At 39.8% G+C, this 22,248-nt stretch overlaps 1 protein-coding gene across 13 annotated transcripts in view; it reads right to left on the minus strand.

The window, feature by feature from the left end:
* Positions 1-22,248, minus strand: part of CDON (cell adhesion associated, oncogene regulated) — a 97,789-nt gene that overhangs the window by 65,158 nt on the left and 10,383 nt on the right. For 3 of the 13 annotated variants that reach the window (XR_012381550.1, XR_012381549.1, XR_012381551.1), the window contains exon 1: positions 15,865-16,093. The exons of 4 other annotated variants lie outside the window; for them this stretch is intronic. Coding sequence is in view for 1 of the 9 variants with exons in the window: in XM_073903949.1 (XP_073760050.1) it covers positions 15,887-16,022 (136 nt within the window). In the remaining 8 variants the exon portion in view is untranslated. Of the gene's footprint in view, positions 1-15,864; positions 16,094-22,248 lie in introns of those variants that run through there. 6 more of the 13 variants (XR_012381552.1, XM_073903948.1, XM_073903944.1 and 3 more) reach the window with 4 other exon arrangements.

Genomic DNA, 22,248 nt, shown 5'->3' on the forward strand with positions numbered 1-22,248 from the left:
GTTAATTCTAACCAGTGATAAAACTGGGTAGAAATACAAAGCAAGGCACCTTAAATATGGCTTCTAATTAATTCAAAGAATGTCTCCCTGTATCTGTTCCCTTCTCTATGCCATGCACTCCAAAATCTGAGTTGCCAACTCAAGTTTATCTAGATCACAGATCATCAGATCATGGACTGCCTTTTAAGTATTTTCTTGCTGACCTCTTTTAAAAAGTGGGAGAGGATATTTTGGTACCACTCACTGGCAGAAGAGGCCAGCTATGTGAAAACGTTTTTTGGTTTATTTGAATTCTCACTTGGTTCAAGGGCAAGGACTGACACATCCCTGGTAAGCAGTCAAGGCAAAGTAAACATCCAAATAACTTGTTAACAGGAGCCGCTGTCCTGGAGAATGAGGACGAGGGACGTTCTTCCTTTTGCCAAATCTTTCCTCAGCTATTTATTTATTAAAAAGCAGTGAAACAAATACCAGAGTCAACTTTAACCCTAGCACATGATCCGCCGAGTTACTTTACAGCTGTCCTTGAAAACTTCACAGCTCATGATTGCTACCTAAATGATCCCACAGGACCATCCTTTATGAATTCTATCTTTCTCTTAGGTTCCTTGCAGCAGGCTGACAGTTGATTTTGGAGGCTGGGAAGAACTTACGACCGTAACGTAAATATTTGTTGACTTCGTTTATACTTACCCAAGGAAAGCTTGCTGCGTTTGTTAGAGAACTATGATGACAAGAACAAGGACCTGGATTCTATTGCATTAGGAGTCAGGTAGCTTGAAATTACATTTGACAGCCACCAATATCTGTAACCTAGGTCCGATCTCACAAATAAACACTGCTGACCATAAGGAAAGCGAGATGACGTATAAAGCAGAATACAGCCATTAGCACTGCTGGAAAACTGTTTAACGCTATGTCGCTTACTATCTTTGTCCAAAAAAAAAGTAAACTCTTAATATTAGCGTTACTGTTATTGAACTAAGAAGTTATTGGAAAACAACAACTATATTTATATTTACATATAATGTAAATATTTATGTATTTTCCCTGCATTACTTTAGCAAATGGACAATTTTGTTTGTTTGGCCAAGTTTACCGCAACTGAACGGGGCTCCTGCTCTCCTCTTAGAAACAGGCCAGTAGCCTTAACATGTATTTTACTTTTCTTACCTACAGAAATTTACCTTGGCAAGGGAGACAACAGCCTTAATTTCCTCTGCATAGAAATTGCTAACCCATCCTCCTCTTATCCCCTCTTCTGATCTGGAAACAGTGGGCAGCAGAGAAAAGGTCCACAATAGGATCATAACTGCCAAAGGCTGTCTGACCTCTGTTCTAGCACATATATCATCCAAATATTTTTATGCAAAAATTAAAAACAATTCTGATCTAAATCATATCAGATGGAAGAAACAAATGATTTAAATCACAATGTCATGTTTTAAACTTCAGTGTTTTTCTCATTTAAAAATTTTTTTAGGGACACCTGGGTGGCTCAGGCAGTTGAGCATCCGCCTTTGGCTCAGGTCATGATCCCAGGGTCCTGGGATCGAGTCCCACGTCAGGCTCCCTGCTCGGCTGGAAGCCTGCTTCTCCCTCTCCCACTCCCCCTGCTTGTGCTCTCTCTCTCTCTGACAAATAAATCTTTTTTTTTTTTAAGCACCTAATGTGGGGCGCCTGGGTGGCTCAGATGGTTAAGCATCTGCCTTCGGCTCAGGTCATGATCCCAGGGTCCTGGGATCGAGCCCCACATCAGGATCCCTGCTCGGCAGGAAGCCTGCTTCTCCCTCTCCCTCTGCCTCTCCCCACTGCTCCTGCTCTATCTCAAATGAATAAATAAAAAATTCTTTAAAAAAATAAAATAGGGTGCCTGGGTGGCTCGGTCGTTAAGCGTCTGCCTTCGGCTCAGGTCATGGTCCCAGGGTCCTGGGATCGGGTCCCGCATCGGACTCCCCGCTCAGTGGGAAGCCTGCTTCTCCCTCTCCCACTCCCCCTGCTAGTGTTCCCTCTCTTGCTGTGTCTCTCTCTATCAAATAAATAAATAAAATGCTTAAAAATAAATAAAATAAAATAAAGCACCCAATATGGTTATCATACCAGATGATATTTTATTTTATAATTTTTTAAAAGATTTTATTTATTTATTTGAGAGAGAGAGAGCATGAGAAGAGGGAGGGTGAGAGGGAGAAGCAGACTCCTTGCCGAGCAGGGAGCCCGATGCGGGACTCGATCCCGGGACTCCAGGATCATGACCTGAGCCAAAGGCAGTCGCTTAACCAACTGAGCCACCCAGGCGCCCCCAGATAATATTTTTAAAAAAATGCTCAAGTTTTCTTCACATATTCTACAATGTTACTTTTACAAGTAGAAAACTCTTAACGAAGTTTCCACAAATATTCACTGAAAAAAAAAACCCCTACACATTTAGCACAGAACAAAAGCAAGTAAACAGAATTCTACCACCTAAAGATAACACATCAATATTTTGATGCATTTCCTTCTAATCCTTTTCATATGTGTATATGTACATAACTAAGACTATAACATATATGCAATATAGTTTTAAATCCTGCTTTATTCATCTTTTCTCTAATGATTTTTGCTCATTAAATAATTCATAAACACAATCTATAACAGCTATAGATATTTTATTGAATAGATGTACTTTAATTTACTTAGCCACTTCCTTTTGGGTAATTAGGCTACATTTTTTATATGGGTGTGTAGCCATGTATATTTGTCTTGCTATTACAGATAATGCTGTTATGAATATCTTTGTCCATAAATCTTTAACCACTCTTTCTACTTACGTCTTTAGGATAGATTTTTTTAAAGTAGAATTACTGAGCCAAGAGCACAAACTTTTTAAAATATCTTATTTGTTTATTTTAGAGGGAGAAAGAGAGAGAGAGAAGCAGACTCCCTGCTGAGCACGGAGCCCAACATGGGGTTTGATCCCAGGACCCTGGGATTACAACCTGAGTCAAAACCAAGAGTTAGACGCTTAACCGACTGAGCCACCCAGGAGCCCCAGTACAAACATTTTTAATACTCTTAACATATATACTGTCAAGTAGTTTTCCCCCCAAAAAAGGCAATAATGTACAACCCTATGCCCAAAAGTCACCATCAGCATAGTGGAGGGCAGACACGCAGTCACCAAAGTATGGTTTGCATCCTTACCCTGTGGTGAGCAAAGCATGGATGTCACACAGGAATGTGAGCAATTAATTAAAATATTTGATAAGGCACAGAGCAACATTCACTGTTTAATCTATTAGGGACTTTTAAAAACAATCTTCTAAATTTACATAACAGTAACTACAACAAAGGGAGCCCATCTGAGTGGCTCAGTAGGTTAAGCATCTGATCTTGGTTTTGGCTCAGGTCCCGATCTCCCGGTCCTCCTCAGCACGGAGCCCTACTTGAGATTCTCTCTCTCTCTCCCTCTGCTCCTTCCCTCCCCTGCCCACCACACACACACTCTCTCTCTCAAATAAATAAAGATTTTTTTAAAAAAGGAACTACAAAAAAAGGTAAAAGGAATGGACACTGTGGACCACATTTATCAACCCTTGTTAATCTCTAAACTTTCAATTACAAAAAACACCAGGGACATAAAAATCCCTGCTTTTCACCCAAAATTTATTGTAAAGTAGGATGCAGAGTCACTGTTGTTATACTGGGTGATTTTAATTTATAACATGCATTTCTCTAAAAATAAATTTGTATGCGAAAACTGCTGACAGACACTTTTCGGCAATATTTGCTGGCATTCAAAATAGTAAATTACCATTCACTTCCAAAACTTTATTCTCCCTTCCCTACTGCTTTTCTTGCTGAGCAGGGAGCCTGATGTGGGGCTTAATCCCAGGACCCTGGGATCATGACCTGAGCCAAAGGCAGGCGCTTAACCAACTGAGCCACCCAGGTGCCCCTTGTCCATAACACATTTAAACACCTCTACTTCCCTAAACTACTAGAGGTAATAAAATAACTCTAGGCACTGGATTTTAAATTGGGTTTGTTCTTGCCTTACTACTGGACTTGAGCAAAGACGTGATCAATTCCCAGTGTGAAAATCAGAACTCTTGAGGCTTACCCAAATCACTGGTCTCATAAGAAATTAACAGGACCATGAGGAAGTTCTTCTACCTGCTTCCTATCTTCAGAGGAAGTTAATGGCCAACACAATTCTATTATTTTCACTGCAGTTCTGCGTGGCTGATTTAAGTGAGAAGATGGTCCCAAGAAAGCACCTGATAGTACCATCTCTCCAGGGAAAAGACTATAGGGTACAAAAACCCAAAAACAAAACAGAACGGCTAAGCGTAGTACCCTATTAAAGCTACAAATCAGGGGACAACTCTTTCCTCCACGCTATAAAAATCCCTGGAGGGCTCCCCACTTTTGCACTGGATGAGTGCTGCTCCCTGAATGCTAGCCTAATGTCCCTAAAGATGACTGGTATATGTCCCAAGTTACAGGGCTTCCTTTAAGCTCTCCCTCACATCTACGTAGAAGGCAATTTGTCTTATATAACATACCGTACTTTTATGCCAGCACAGGCTTAGCAGCGTTTCTGTTGGCAAAAGCAAGCTAAAGGTATGCCTAGTCTTAGAATAAGAAAGGAAATACTTCCCTAACATTTACTTAACTTATTGTTCAGGTTGTGAACTTGATGCTTTTATAACCTCTTTTCAACATGCTGCCAGAATAATCCTTTGGGAAAAGTCTTTCCTGAATTTCTAGATTTGATTCCTTTGTTTTTGAAGCAATGCATTTGCTTTCCTAAGGATGATCAAAGCTGTCTCTCTGAATTACCCTCCTCCCTAGACTCTTATATCAAACTTTCTTATAGTTTTCTTTCAGGTTTAGGGAATAACTGTGATTAATCTGTGAACAAAAACTCCGCTTGGGATCCATGTAGGTCTTCAAAACAGAAAATTCTTCAAAGTTTCCTTTTTTAAAACCATCTTATTCTGCATGACACACAGTAATTTCCTTCTTTAAAAACAAAAGGTTGGCCTTTATTTTCAAATAATCTATTCCATAACATGCTACTTCTCCTGTTGATTTAAAAAATGAGTCTTCTGGGCACCTGGGTGGCTCAGTTGGTTAAGCGACTGCCTTCGGCTCAGGTCATGATCCTGAAGTCCCGGGATCGAGTCCCGCATCGGGCTCCCTGCTCAGCAGGGAGTCTGCTTCTCCCTCTGGCCCTCTTCCCTCTCGTGTTCTCTGGCTCTCATTCTCTCTCTCTCAAATAAATAAAATCTTAAGAAAAATAAAATAAAAAATAAAAAATGAGTCTTCTGCAGTAACTAAACAAAAGAAAAAATAGAACATGTCTACTTAAAAATTTTTGAATAAGTGCTCTCAAGATTAATTCAGCACAATTTCAATGAGGGAAGTCAAACATACGCTTTTTTTTTTTTTAACTCATTGAGCTACCTTGACTTTAATCACATCGAATTATAAATCTCTAAAAGTTTTCTTCATTCTGAATATTTGAATAATTTAGCTAAGAAGCTAAATTGTTTCCTGCATGGACTTCTCAAAGAACCCTACTTTTTCTAGAAAATACTCAGTCCATTAATTCCATACACAGGGCATCTACTTTGGGCAAGAACCCATGAAGGGGTACGGAGATTAAGGAAGATGAGGTAGGCATAATTCCTGAACTAAACGATACTGCAGTCTAATTGAGAAAAGAGGGCGTGAACATGATTAGCTTTGGAATAAAGTGTCATCAACCCCAACAGGAGCGTGAAATATATTCAGAGGAAGCTATCTTGTATGCATCAGGCTCTGCTGGGAACTCAGCCACAGACAGGATGTCTGCCTCCCTGTGGCTCGTGCTCAGGTGAGGGAAGTGACAACTAGCAAAGCCACCCAAGCACACACTCACCTAACAGAATGACTAGTCTTTTTGCCACAAGGGCCCCTGCAGTCATTCCACTTTTTGGACGGCTTCTCTTTATTTGGCACCACAACTTTTCCAATCAGAAACGAAAACGCAGTACTTTGATATTACAGCTTCGGGCAAAGATACACCCACCGGTTTCCACAACCCCATGGTTTTTAGTCAGAAAGTCTCATCTAGGAGAATTGGAATGGCCTGCTGTATTTGCGTGAACATTGTGCTCTGTGCAGAGATGCCAAGTGAGTGGGAGGAAGGGGAGCATTTTCTGCTAAACTCTCTGCTCTGTGTGCACCATTTCTATGAGTTGGGGAGCACTCCCCTGTTTGACCTGATTTTGCCATCAGGTGTTTTTCTGTGCTGCAACTCTGTGATTCAGTTCCACGTGAATGCAGATCACTCCTTAAAAGGACCTGCTGTCTGAACGTCGATTTTCCTGCCTCTCTACCATCTTGGGAGGAGGACTTCCCCACGGCCCTCCTTCACCAGCCACCAGCCTCACGTGTTCTCTTCCTTGGTTGAGCACAGTAACTCCACTGCACTGTATTTAAGAACATTCTGTATTTACTTTCAAAATGCTGTTTATCACCTATACAACTTGTTTGTTTGCTTGTTTACAAATTTGTTTTTATTGCTCAGTTTACTTGTTTTTCTCTCTGTAAAGACTGTGGCTATTGGATCAGGATGGAATACATCATGACTTTTCCCCATCAAAATCAATGGAAATGGTTTTCACTAAGAGGCAACGCTTTTAGGAAATAAAGGCTATCAAGAATTAAAGTAGTTAAGGGAGGGGGGATGGGTGAGCCACAGAATAAAGCAGAAGTGCTACAGGAAACAGAAGGCTCACTTCACCTGGACTTAGAAGGCTGAAGGAGACTTCTCATGGAAACAAGGATCAGGGGAATCTGAATGGATGAGTCTGGGGGTCAGGAGGGAGGAAGGGAGGGAGAAACAGCAAGGGGAGATGGTGCTCCAAAGAGAAGGAACTACATGTGCACAGAATTAGAAGGAGAAAGGAAGTATGGCTGCAGAGCCGAGTAGGAGGAGGAAAATAAGAGGAGGGGGGTAAGGCGGCATAGGGGAGTAGAAGCTACAGCACACAGAACAATATAAATCAGGTCAGGGTATTTGGCTTTTATCCTGAGAGGGGAGTATTAATGGCTTTTAAGCAGGCAAGGGACAAGATCTGACTTGTGCCTTTGAAAAAATCATTTATGCTGCCATGTGGAGTATGGCTGAGGAGAGGAATGGAGGTTAGGAGGCCCTGGGGAAGGAAGATGGGGGCCTGTACTAGAGAAATAGTAGGGGACAGACTTAAAAGATTAAAAAAAAATTTTAAAGACATGGACATATTTACCAGGTGTTATTAAAAGGAGGCACTGATAGGACTTGGATAGTGAATGATCTGGACTGGGAAAGAAACAATCTCTTAGACGTCTTTGGAATATATCACCATCCACTTCTGTTTCCCCACTGCTCTGACCTTAAATAAAGGAACAAGGCTGCTGTCCAGATTTCTACTTGGACAAGTGAGTGTGGGACGTACACGAAGTACAGGAAATACATGAGAGGCAGGGGGGCTTTCCATGGCTTGTTATCGCTGTTCTGATGGCAGCAGGGAATGCAGAGCATGTCCCTTAAGGCGCAGAGAAAATGAGCTGAGTTGGCCATAAGTGGAACTCGAAGACAGAGGAGGCAAGCAGAAAGAAGCCTGAAGCGCCTCAGAGATTTGAGGGGACAGTAACAGATGAAACTGTTGCTCCCTTTTCAGGAGGGGAGAATCCAAAAAAAAAAAAAAAAATCCACCGCATTGGAAGGCGTAGCAACGCCTCTTTTGAAATAATCCACGTGACCAATACCATTAATAAAAACTTTTAAAAGAAAAAGAAAAGGGGGATGAACTAGGGAGGAACCCTCAGATTTCCTAAATATGAGTTTCAAAATGTCACTGAGTTTCATACGCATCACCGTCTTTTTTTTTTTTTAATTTAAATTCAATTAGCCAACATAGAGGACATCATTGGTTTCAGATGGACAGTTCAGTAATTCATCGGTTGTGTGTAACACCCAGCTTAGGGTAACCAGACCCATTCCTTAACCGTTGACTCCTCCGGGATCACTCGAGCCTTTGATCCGCATGTACACATGGGGCCTCAAAAAACTGAGAATAGTAACTGCCACACACCTTTCAGTGATTTCACTGGAGGAGTGGGTAGGGGCGGGAGGAGGGTGAGGAAAAGCTGCCAAGTGCCATCATGAGTCCAGTTGCAACAAAGACACCATCTAATTGTCAGCGCGTTACCCTACAGGGGTGATTCTCCTTCGTTCAGAAATGAAAGAATGCCTTAAAGCAGTCAGTCATGTGCAACTGACAAGGACGCAAGCATGCCCTGACCGGCCAAGGAGCTGGGAGGCAGTGGGAGCAACATATAAATCTTCTAAATGTAGGGCTGTAGGACATCAAACAGCCAGGTCCCCATCAGGAACGTGTAGCAGTCTCTCCTCAACCAGAACTCAGACCCCTCCACATGAAACACAGCTCTTCAGAAGGCCCATTTGATGAGTACATAACGATCGCACCCTCACTCAGAGCGACTCCTTAAAACTGGACACCTCCAGACCTCACAACCCTCCTCCCACCCCATCCCCCGAGTCTCCATCGAGTCAGCCAGGCATACACACTGATCCTGCTGCTGCAGAAGCATTTCCTTTCACTGTGGACCGTCAGAAGGAGAGGAAGAAAATAGAAGTGACTTCCAGTTATGGCACCAAAAAGGCCAAATGAGCAAAGAGATAATCAACTCCACATGAGCCACTTGGGCTCCAACACAATGAAAAGGGCCTAGGACTGACCCCAGGAAAGGTCACTGAGGTCAGAGATCACCAGCAGAAAGGGGCAACAGTGAGGGGCTGGAGGAGGCAGTGTGGTCTTAATTACACACCAAAAGAGAAGGGGTCTAAGTGCGCAGTTAGGTTCTATTCACAGTATTTGTGTGTTTAAAAAAAAAAAAAGTCAAGTGTTCCTGTTCCACTGTCTTTCAAAGAGACTATTTCTTCCTGCTTCTAGAACACAGGAAACCAAAAATCATGGAGATAAGATAATTCTGGCATCTACTGTGAGCTGTATGGGCACATTACGAATATTTTTAAAACACAGCTGCGGACAAACAGCGAAATTCTACAAAGTGACTTGGCAGAGAATATTAAAAAGATAAAAACAGCAAGTTTCAAGAGAATTACTTTGCAGGCACCTAAGAGTCAGCACTTGCTGCAGATCAACACTCAGTAGATTTTTCAAGGTTGCCACTGGCATTGGCTTCACAGGGCGGGTGGGGGGAAATAACAGGGTTTTTTGGTAACCATGAAACAAAAGCTAGGTAAGAGCCGAAGTTTTTAAGTTTGCTAAGAACTAGTTAAACTTGAACAGACTGATCTTATAAAGGTCCAGACAGACATTTGGCTAACCTTTTTTTTGATGAAGGATGAGGAGGAAAATGAAAACATTTAAAAAGAGGCTCTAGATAAGTGTTAGGTAATAAATTTAATATAGTTGTTATTATGTCCAGAGCATTGCTGAGACCTTACCAAATGAAACAAATTTCTCCCTGGATGTTCCAAAAGACTCACCCTCCTGGGGTTCAGTTTAGATTTCATTTTAATAACAAGGAAATAAAACCTCAAGGAGAAACTCATTGTCATGAAATGGATTCTAATGTATACAGTCAAACATTTAGGAAAAAGCAAAACAAGAAAAAATGAGAAACCTAAGAAAACTATCTGCACTGCAAATACACTTGAATCAATGCTGGCTGAGCACAGGAACTTCCATCACGGTGACTTTTATATTCTGCTACCTGCTGAGCTGGAAGCTTCCTAGAGACCTGGGACGTAGTGACCCTGGTTTCCAAGGACTTCATTCCACCTTTAACCATGGCTGCATAAAATCATTGAAGACTTGATTTCTCAGGTGTCGCTGCTTGGTTCAACTGGTGATGGGAGTTAGGTCAGACACAGCTTCATCTCAGCTGCCCTAGTGCCATGGAAGAGTGGCCATGCCTTGATCATGGGACGCTTCAAGCACATTCATAAATGGACATACAAGCCCATCACAGATTACTATGTAGTCAGTACCTAATCACCTCAAATGGACTGTTAAGTCTCTAGATACGTAAAAATACACACTGGCCTGCAGGAAGAAAACCTGCAACCCAGAAAACTTTGCTAGGCAGTTAGAATCAAAGAAATGATCAGGATACAATGCCCCGATGAACTAGAAAATAGAAAAATCAATTAAGATCATGGTATCTTTGCAAACACAGCACAATATCACAGGTCATTTTAATCCAACTGGGAGAGCTGAAGAAGCAGCTTTAGCATTAGGTTCAGCCTGTCTCCCAGAAATGAAGCAAAGCCTGCAAGAACAACTCTGCTAAACTGTGTATGTAGCAAACAACAGTGACTGCTTTTTGACATTACATGAGGCAACAGTAAACAGGATGGTCAAGACCATTCAAGGACACGCTCACACACACACACACACACACACACACACACACACACGCACATACGCACTAGATACACTACTGGGGAAAACACAAGGGCAGACTGGCCCAACTTGGAAGACACAAAAACTTATTCCACTGATAACTCCTCTGTGCATAACTTCTCTGAAAATCTTTTATTTTTACTATAAATGTATAAACCAGGTATAAAAATCATTCTTACTATGTTATGATTACAACTGATTTTTAACACCACAGTTGCTTTTTTTAAGATTTTTAAAATTTATTTGAGAGAGAGAGAACACAAGCAGGGGGGAAGGGAGAAGCAGACTCCCCTCTGAGCATGGAGCCCGACGCAGAGCTTGATCCCAGGACCCCGAGATCATGACCTGAGCCGAAGGCAGACGCTTAACCGACTGAGCCACATGCTTAACCAACTGAGCCACCCAGGCGCCCCCAACACTACAGTGTCTTAACTCCAACATTATCAACCAATTTATTCATTAATGGCTATTTCCCAACAAATTAAGAACACCAAGAATTTTCTTACATTGCTATAACCAGTAAAGATAATTCTCAAAGAGCTCCAAATTTCTTGGCACAGTAACAGCAATGTGAGATTGAATACACAGCTTACAGGCTCTGACTTAGATATATAAGTTCTGGCATATTTCTTAAAATTTTTTAGATTACACTATACTCAATGTTTCCTATGTATACTAGTCACACCTTCCATCTGTAGAATACATTTTGTATGTTGCTACATTTATATACCCTCATAGCTGGACTCTTCTTGGAAAGACCTGTCATCACTGGCTTCTATGAACAACATGAGGAGGTTTGTGTCTTGTTTTGTTATGTTTTTTTGGTGAGATTTACAGGAGCATTACAGCTTCATTCTTTCTATAATGACATAATTAATGTGGGTCTTGGAATTTTAAGAGTGCTGTGGGGTGGGGCGCCTGGGTGGCTCAGTCGGGTAAGCGTCTGCCTTCAGCTCAGATCATGATCCCGGGGTCCTGAGATTGAGCCCCACATCAGGCTCCCTGCTCAGTGGGGAGCCTGCTTCTCCCTCTCCCTCTGCTGCTCCCCCTGCTTGTGCTCTCTCTCTCTCTCTCCCTGTCAAATAAATAAATAAAATCTCTGGGGGGAAAAAAGAGTGCTGTGGGTTGTATCCTTAGCTTAATATTCTAAAATTTTATTAGACCCACTTTCTAAGCCAGATTGTGGGAGCGGTTGGAATCTGCAGCCTAAAAACACAAAAAAGCAGTTTCCCATTTATACAAAGAAAGTGTAGTGTGTACTTATATTCAAGGTAACTGGGGAAAAAAAGAAGGGTGGGGGGTGATAAGAGTAGAATAAGACAATAGAGACACCATGATCTCATTTCCTAAGTCTCTGACATCTTTAACTCTTGGATTACGTACAAACAAGAGCATTTAAAACTAATTTGAGGCATAAAAAAGTTTCAAAAAATGGCAGGAGCCCTCATTTTATTTTTATTTTTTTTAAAGATTTTATTTATTTATTTGAGAGAGAGAGAATGAGAGCACGAGAGGGAAGAGGGTCCGAGGGAGAAGCAGACTCCCCGCCGAGCAGGGAGCCCGATGCGGGACTCGATCCCAGGACTCCAGGATCATGACCTGAGCCGAAGGCAGTCGCTTAACCAACTGAGCCACCCAGGCGCCCAGGAGCCCTCATTTTAAAAACAGATTTTTTTTAAATGTTATAAAATGTCTAAATATATTTTAATACTTAAATATATGTTAAATATATTTTTAAAAAAATAAGTTAGTGGCCTAAACGGATATATTTCTTTTTCTTAGAGAATGTCAGTCAGGTAGAACATTTACTAATTTAGTGTGGCTGAGGTTCTGTCTCTAAGGGAGGGAAAAAAACTCCATAATTTTTTCCAGCTTTATGACAAACATTTTACAAGTGCTGTGTTTAGGCGAAAAAAAAAAAAAAAAAACGTAAAAGCTCAGGTGCACCTCTTACACAAGTTTTGCCTCATCTTTGGCAAACTCCAAAAAGGACTGTACCTAATGAAAGAGGGAATGGCGGGAAAATCCAGCAAAGGCATCCAAAATCAACACAATTTCAGCTCTCAAAATTAAGTCAAAAGCATATAGTTCACTTCAGTTTGCAAACAGAAAAGAGAGTATTTGTGTTAACTCAAAAAAAAGCCAAGTTGAAAAGAAAAAAAAAGTCAGAGACTAGTTTACGATTTCATTGTAAAAACTTGGAGAGGTGGCCCCTTTACTTTATATCCAAGTTTAAAAAAAAAAAAAAAACTGAAGAAATTACCCTAGCAAACTTTCTTGCATTGTGAAAGCGTCATCCACTATTTTACAGTCAAATTATCTCTCAGGTACTCACAGGACCCCGAAAACGGTTAGAAAGGCAGGTAAAAAACGTGAGCAACATGCAAAACAATGGAAAAGATAGGTCTTCTTGTGAAAACTCAGTATTTTATCTTAAAAAAGGAACCACTGCTTATGAAGAAAATGGCATTACCAAGCTAAAAACTTGGTTATCAAGCTTTCCAAGAATTTACATTTAAAACCTTTCATAATGCTACATAATCATCTCCTTTTTCTCTTCCTAGCTTCCCTACCAACCTAAGTAAGTATACCTTAAGAGTAAAGGCCCAGATGGCAGGTGTGGGTGTTCCAAAACATCAGATATTATTTTGTTTATTTGAATTACATTCTTTGCTTGAACAGCCTCAGGGCGCACATAAAACATACTACTAATTAAAATAACCAACAGCAGTACTAATAAAACATCTAAAAAGCTGCCTTTATATGAAGAGACTTTTTAGGTGCTTGCCTCCTGACCTCAGCACAGGGAACAATGAAGGTGCACTTAACACTAAGTGAGGCATTTCCATTTCTGCTGGAGAAGGATCAAAAGCCAACTTAAGGCTGTGGCAAGGAAGCAAACGCTTCTTGATAATGATGCATCATCAACACTTGGACATAAATCTCACAGATGGACAAAGAGCTAGCATGAGAAACCGCGAAGAAGCCATATCCCAGGATGGACAACTGCATACTGAGAATTTGCTAGATTTAATCTACAGCAGCGGTTCCCAGGCATCTGGATGTCAATAAGCAGGAATACTGAAAAATAAAGCAAAGCACCTGCATGTCCCACGTAAGCTTGCCAACAATTTGCCAAGTAAGAATACTTTAAAAAAATAAAAATAAAAAATGGTCATCTGCTGTCACTGTCTCATTACAAATAGGCAAAACACTTTCAGAATAAATTTGGCTTTAGGAAGCAATTGCCGCATGGCTTTTGGTCGGTTGTTCCTCATTTTACTCCAAATATAAAATCTTCATTATGAATCATGCTGCTTTGAAGATCAATGTTGAGAAACAACTAATGAATAGACCTAAGTTTTCACTGTCTTCAATCAGTATGTTTAATATTATATAAGATACATAATACATATTATACATTTGGATACATATATATGCATATATTATACATTATCATGTGTCATATATTATACACAATTAGATAATTATATGTTAAAATATATTACACATATATATCATAACAGCTCAATACATTCGGTTTCAAAATAGGCTAAATCATGCGCCCCCTAATGGACCATTTAAACACGGACATCCTGTAGCTTTTCATCGTAAACTGTCAACCAACAAATGTCCCTAAAGCAGCATTTTTAATCTTCTGGGTATTGACAGGTTTCTGCCACTCAGAGATACCCAACTGGTCCCAGACTGCCATCCCTACTCTTCAGTAGTAACACTCCCCTCCAACATAGGCCAAACTCGTAGACCTTGCGGGGAAATTGGTATTTCAGAGGCAGGAAACTGACACACACACCCCGACATTCAACTAAAAAAATTCGCATGACTCTCCCCACACACCACTCTAAAACTTGATGCTTTAAAACTTTTTTCCCCCTTCAGGAATGGGTGTGATTTTCATTTTAGTCTGACTTCCCCTGGGTCAAAATTACAGCCAAGGAGGAGTCCTTGAACAGAAAGTGCAGAATTTGGGTTCGTCTGACTCTTCCTACAGTGGGGAAAAAAGAATGAGACAAGATATTTACTGGTCACATAAATGCAAAAAAAATCCCACCAGACCTGGATTAACCACTAGTTTGTCAGTTCCATGAAGGAAACGAACCATGTCTATTTTGTTCACCACTGTCTACCCAACACCTGGGAAGTTTCTTGCACAAAATGAGTGCTGAATAAATGTCGACAAAGGAATAAATGTACATTGAGAGAAACCCAGCAACGTTCCCTGGGAATTACGAAGTTATTTCACAAACAACTAACGTAATATGCTTAAAAACATTTCTAGTAAGCCAAAAGAGATAAGGAGAATGGTCTCTCATTACTAAGCAGCAGTTTAAGAGAATCAACACTAATGGTCTATGACCTGTTTACTGAGTTTATTTGGTTTTCCATGGAAGTAAACTCCCCTATTTACTTATGTTTTATTATGTAAATTTTTAAATCAATAACTGATAGCTTTGTGCTATATAATTTAATAGGTACTTGAGCCAAATGACTAACAAAGTGCATGACCCAGCATTACCGAAAAGCCACAGGCAAAAAAGAAGAGTTAAATAACAGATGTTATCAAAAAGTCCTTTTAAACCTGAAGAGAAAAGGACACTATATACAACACCAAAATCGCTCTTACTTTGCTCACACACAGAAATGACCCAGTAGGAGGTCTGCAAAGCATTCATCATGATCTTGAATGTTCTAAAGGCATAGGACCAACAGCGGGTAAATGGAAGTCTCTGCTTTTAGGATTGTTATAAGGATTTGTAGCTAACACAATAGACTCTTCATAGACTTATGACAGAGATTGGCATTACAGACTAAAATATCAGGGTTTTTACTGTACACAGTCATGTTTCCCGCAATGTGATGTGAATTTTTGTAAGGTCAAAATCATGTAAATAAAATCCTACCACATAAAGCATTATTAAATTTAAAAGACAACTCTCGAGGAATTTCAAATATACTTAAAGAGTATTGGCCAAGTTAACTGGGTCACACCACAAATAGTTTTATAAATGTCCTTAAAACTATCAAGGGCAACCCTCTTGGGTCCCCGCCCTCCTTGGGAGCTTTGTGCTATCATTTTGCTGTCGCTCAATAAACCTTGCTTTGCTGCCCCCCCCAAAAAACTATCAGATAAGTCAATCTGTCCCACCTCTTAGTAATACTTTTTAAAAGTCCTGAATTTGGTAAATAAATATCTAAGGAAAACAAGCACATTTTTCAAGCCAAATGCCACAATGCTAATTTATACATACACATGAGGTGGATTAAACACTCCCTGTCAATATCAGACAAATCAATTTGCTAATTTATTTGTATAAATACATAAGTTCATCTTTATAAGTACTTATAAAATTAGGATTTTAAAAGATCGTACCAAGTATTTAAATCAGAGTTACCAGAGAAAGACTCAAATGTTTCAGTCAGTAGATCTGTCATCCTTCTGCCCCAGCACCGGAGAGCCATGTTCCAATGCCAGGGGTAATGGTGGGTCCCTTGGAAAGGATATAAGGAGGAGGGGCTCTTCTTTTTCATGCTGCAAAACCTTGCCAAATAATTCTGATACTCCACCCCACCCTTGCCTCTTGCTTCCACTAGGCAGGGAATAATTGGTTTGTGTGGAAATACATCTATTTGTACATCTTACCAAACATCTGTCTTATGAGATTAATTATTCCAAAGAATAACAACAACTACCATTTATTAAGTTTATAGGCAAAAGATTTTACGTGTATTATTAGCGATCTTCACAACAATCCTAAAGATAGGTATTATTTCCATTTTACAAATGAGGTTAACAGTAAAGAAGAAAGCTCTGATAGCCTGCCTAAGATTCTACAGCTAATAAATGGCCAGGGTAACATTTGAACCCAGGGCAATCCCAGGCCTACGCTTACCCCTTTCTATACACAGCTTCTTGAATAAAAGACCTTGAGTACAAATCTGTTTTTATGTCCACTGACTTCACTGTGAATCCATAGCCACTTCTCATTCAAGAGGAATTCTCAAACCTGCCAGGTTTTAGCTTTCTCCATTTTAATCTGCAGATGGGTTGTTGGAGGCATGAAAATTATTTTTTTATAAATTTCACTGTTTCTGTGCTGCTGTATCTCAGTTACCGTAGGCTTATTATGGGTCATCGGCCAGGCAAGGAAGACAGGACACAAGATATCAGTGCCCAATCGGCATTTGTGTTTTTGGATTGTGGTCCATGACATGTGAAGGTCAAGCGATGTTACAGAATACAGGGGGACAAGGGAAGTTTTGGAATCGGTAAGAAGAAAAGCAGATGTGAGTTATCTTCTAGCTCATGGCAGCATAAGTGTGACAAACTTGAAAAGCATGTGACGTAGCAAACAGCCTTATAAACATCATGAAACCACTTATTACAAAGCTCGCATATTACTCTGGTTCATCAACAGTAAGTATTAATACACCCATACATTTCATTCCATGGATTTGAAAGTTCTCAGTACTATATATAACAGTGCACTTTGAAAGTGACTGTCCACAAAATATTGGGCCGGTAAAAACAAGGTCATTATTAAAAAAAGAAAAATAATATTAATTGTGCTTCAAAAGAGCCAAATCAAATGGGCAAGTGAAGTATAAAATAAGCATAAGAATCTTTCTACTATTAAACAATACTGATAATCTAAAAAAAATTTTAAGGATTTTAAATGTTTCAGTTATATTGGTTTTGTGGTTATGTATTTATTTTGTAAATTTTAGTTTTCTAAGAATTTTGCATCTAGTTTATTTTGTATATACTTAAGAGATTAGTAATAAAAATAATTTAATCAACATTAGTTTACAGGAATTTTTCCCTTTGAAAAAGTCATACATTATCCAAGTTTGAGCCCTAACCCCTTTTTAGCAAAATACAAGCCATTATCATCTCAGTTAAGACACTGTTAACTACTCACACAGCTAATTTCCTTGATCACACACATCCCTACAGATCTGAGCTGAGAGTGGGGGTGGGAAATAGGACAAGAATTATAGTTTCAAACACAAGATTCACAGTCCCCCAAATCAAAACAGTTAAAAGAATTCTATAAATGCTACCTACCTCCATAGCCACCAAGACCACTACCCTAAGAACACTATAAATGCAATACAATCAAGCTTTATCCTCTACGTTACAGGTCCCAGAAGGAATATTTTAAGTCTGTGCATTTGCAGTTGTGGCATGATGTTTTCTCCTGCAAACACGTTCAGTATCACTACAAACATTACTGTGCTTCCCTGGAAACCCAGATTCCAGGGATAAAAATCCAATAATGAGGCCAACCTGTGGGGTAAAAGAAACAGATGGAATCCTCAACACCTAACTGATTCTACAACTCCTTCTTTGGATGCCCCTCCACACTTGAGGGCAACATATTGACCTTGGCGAGCCAGAAACAAAACAGGGGAGTTGCTGGGTGGGGCTGACAACAGTGTGCATAACTGGCCCAACTCCAAGTCAAACATCTGCATCTGATGCTCCCACGTCTATCCTATCTCTTCTCTGGAAACAACTTGGGAATGGCACTTTATTGGCGGTCATTGATGCTACCAATCCCAGTGAAGGGTTTATCTGTTCTGACCACATGTAGCCCAAAAGAAAAGAAATGTAAAAGGACATAAGATTCAAGCTCATTCAGTAGACATATAAGAATTCCAGAAAGCACTGGGATTTCCCTTAGATGACAACACTTGTTGGAGAAATTATCAAGAGAGAAGTTAGCAAAGGGTTCCAAGGACAGGTAGCCCTTGCTTCTAAGAACATGTCAAAAAGGGTAGGTATGAAGTACATCTCTCACAAAGTGAATTTTATTTTCCCGGTATTAAACTTCTAAGTTTATTTATACTGAGTTTGGGGATATAGGAAGGGGAAAGGGGAGATCACAAAGTCACAAAATTGAACATGTGGAGCAAGAAAGTCAAATGGCATGCAGTTATTTGGAGAATCACAGAAATTTACCCAAAAGTTCCCCGTTAGCTTTCTTTGCTACGTAACAGGTTCTAACCTTCGCTATGCACCAGGTTCTAACCAATCCAAAACCAGAAACATATCATTAGTTCTAGCTTATTCCCACATTTGTAGCTCCGCATAGTTTAATCTCCACTCATTTGATTTTGATTCAACAGTCTAATTCAGCGATGTCACAATAACATCCTATTTTGTGGATATAAACCCCCATCTCAGAGACAGCAATTCTATCAGAATAGCAACTCTCACCCTCCAGGAGCACCTACCACACAGTGATCACAGGGTCTGAACACTAAATGACAGAGCCCAAGAGCCTGATGAGCTTTCATTCATTCCCATTATACAGGTGAAGAAACTGAAGCAGAGGGAGGCTATGTCATGAGACTATAGAAGAATCTGGCTTTGACACCAGGTACTCACACTCTTGAGCTTACCCTCATCCAAACCTTTACGATACAATGCCTGAAAATTCCCAGATTAAGAAAATTCCATTTACAAAAAACTAATTCACTCTCAATTCAGCTGTTTCATTAATCTGGAAATTGCACATGCTAAGTTTACTTAAAACAAGGTGTAGGGATGGGGGAGGTGTCTGGCAGTCCAATACTGACTAGGCAGCCTATGAATGACTAGACCGTATGTAGAATCTTGGTTTAAAGCATCTCAAGAACATTGGGCACATTCAAGTCACACTTACTATCAATCTGTTGGGAATGAGAGGAAACAACGCAACAAAGAAATGAACCACAACACTCCATGGCCCAAATATGCTATGACAATTGTCCAAACTATTTTCGTACAGTTAGCAAAGGGTTGAAAAAAATTAAAATTAAAGCCAAAAACTTTTTCAAATAACTCAATTTCATAAGAGAACAAAGAGGAAAATTCTTTATTGGTTAAAACTTCCACTAAAGAATATCAAAGAAACAGGGCACCTGGGTGGCTCAGTCGGTCAAGCGGCGGCTACCTTCTGCTCAGGTCACGATCCCAAGGTCCTGGGATCGGGCCCCACATCGGGCTCCCTCCTGGGCGGGAAGCCTGCTCTCCCTTTCCCACTCCCACTGCTTGTGTTCCTGCTCTCGCTATCTCTGTCAAATAAATAAATAAAATCTTAAAAAAAAAAAGAATATCAAGGAAACATCAAAGAAAACTACATTTAAAAGATGTTAAAAATATGAGGCAGGAACTCTAAAATTTCAAGAATTTAATCATGTAAAAGCCAAATTAACCTGCTGACAGAAAAATATTATTTTGAAGCCATTTAATCATTACTAAAAAAACATACAAATTAATACATATTAATCGCTATAGACAAAACTACATGATAGACTTGGCTTATACTTGGTAATTAGAGATCTGAACAAGTATTCATTCTTGTTCAGTTTTTCTCCTTTAAAAAAAAAAAAAGGCTTACAGACAAGCTTCATCAATCATTAAGAGGGCCTGGTTCTGATATTATATGAGCTCTGTCAACTTTAATCAAATTGCTTGCCAGATTGTAGATAAGTAATGACTTGCTTAGGTTAAGCGAGGCCAGAGTTTTCCTTCTGTAGTATATACATCTCCAGAGTGAAAATAAACAGCCTCACACCTCTTACTGGGAGCTGGTCTCTGTTGGTATTACAACTCACTCTTCACTCCAATGAAGGAGGAGGGGCAAGATTTGCCTTTAGGAATATCTATGTTTCTTCTTTCCTTCTCAATCTGGTCATCAAAACCATTTTTAAACCATTTCATTCAGTAGTAACAACCGGTTTGATTTTCACCGAAATGACACAAATTGGCTGTCACTAAACGCCTTGGCATTTAATATTTGTTTTAGACAACATGATACAGTGATATAAAATGAAAGGGAAATAACAACTGACCAAAACAACATTAAAAGGCTCACTTAAAACTGCAAAGCGTGAATTCATTTTCCTACATATCCAAGAAATGAAAACCAAATTATGTCTCGATATCATCCGTCATGTTTTGGATACAGGGGTATCGTGGAACAATTGTTAAGAGAAAGAGCATATCAATTTAGAGTTTATACTCATTCCATAATCAAAGACCCAAATATAAAATGAGATTTATTTCTAAAAAGCTCCCTTTGCTATTTTGCTTACTTTACATGGAACTGGAAAGGGCTTTCAAACTTCATTTTCAGCTGGGACATTCTATTACAGAATTTCTAAGTACCCAAGTACCTGCTCTAAAGAAATGTGCTAGAAAGCAAGGGTCTCTGGCTAGAAATAAAAATAGTGACCTCTGTAAAGGAAAGAGTTTAAAAATCCAAGACACCAGGAAATCCATTTTTACCTTAGGCAAAATTCACTTCCATTACTTCCCTTAGGTCAATAGAATGTATAACACAGGGTCTGTGGCTGAGAAATGTAAAAGAGAAAAAAAATAACCAATTTAGAAGTATTTTATTCTATTCCTAAGCACAGACAAGTATGCAATTATAACCTACTTTAGGCTTTAAAAGAAAGACTACAGTTTCAAAGAACCTCTTTTCCCAACATCCAAGAGATTTTAAAGATCATCTAACTTTGACCTACATTAAAACTCCCATATCTGATACTAACGCTCAATCGCATATTGTCTTCATGGTTTCCATTCTCATGAAAACTTTACTACCTCATATATTTAAGCTGAAAAGCAAACACACACCAGAACTGTAAAACACTCTGCAAAGTACAAAGGGCTGTATAAAAGTTATTTAAGAAATGATCACCATCAGAAACGGGAGAAAATTATTCTGTGTGTGCAATAAAAAGGACAAGACAGGAGTCGTAATTGCTGGAACGCGCCACTCCCCTGCAAGGAGCTAAGTGAGCACGGGGCAGGGGTGTGATGGTTCTGCCGACGCCCGCCTGTGCATGCAACCCCAGACAGGGCAGTCCTTTGCTTTCCCAGTCCTCTGGAGGCACCACTCTTGTGCGTCCGCAGGGCACCCAAACAGAGGGTCCCGGTCTGCAAAAGCAAGACGCCAGTCCTTCGTCACCACATTCCTTATTGTTAAATTGCCCCAGTACACAGGCCGTACATTCACTCCAGGTAAATCAGACCCAAAAGAAGTTAGTTTTTCTCAGTGAATTAGAAGGAACTTTTACAAGTAAATGGGGACTTCGTTTGCCTACTAAATGTCAAGTGGAAGGATTTTTTGCCAGAAGGCTCACATTTCCGCATGAAGGGGGAAAAAGTCTTAATTGCAGAAATGAATGAAAAACTCAAAACTGAGTTTCTCTTTCTAGTGTGTTGAAGGCCTCAGGAGTTTGTTCGACGGGTGGTGCCTGTTGACCTGATTCCATTACCAGCTGACATCTGTGATCACAACTAATTAAGTATTCTGTATCTATGTACAACTAGCTAAGAAAACACGCATCTGATCTTTGTCTTACAGGGTTAATCATTTCCTTATCTTTTCCCTGATTATCTCCTACCTCAAAGAGAGATCCCAAAATGTGTGGGGTGGGATACAGCCTAGACTTAGAAGGGTCACATTTAGAAACCCACTTTGGGAGCTGGTTATAAGAACCCCAACTGACAACAGTAAGATGTATGTAGTCAAATCCCAGAGCTAAAATTTACTTGATGCCACAAAATGCTGATATCAATCTCTGCACAAGCTGTATTGCATGATTAAAAACCCGACTGTGTCTGCTGGCATAATAACAAATGTGAAATTATTTTAAGACCTAACCACTACGACAATAGCTCTTTTAAAATGCATCCTCAAACACAAAAGAAGTAACAAATAATGACAACTGTGTTTGCTAGCCTAATAGGAGACAA

This window comes from Callorhinus ursinus, unplaced genomic scaffold (assembly GCF_003265705.2).
Source record: "Callorhinus ursinus isolate GAN/ISIS: 27379988/994484 unplaced genomic scaffold, GSC_fseal_2.0 scaffold19, whole genome shotgun sequence".
Taxonomy (NCBI): domain Eukaryota; kingdom Metazoa; phylum Chordata; class Mammalia; order Carnivora; family Otariidae; genus Callorhinus; species Callorhinus ursinus.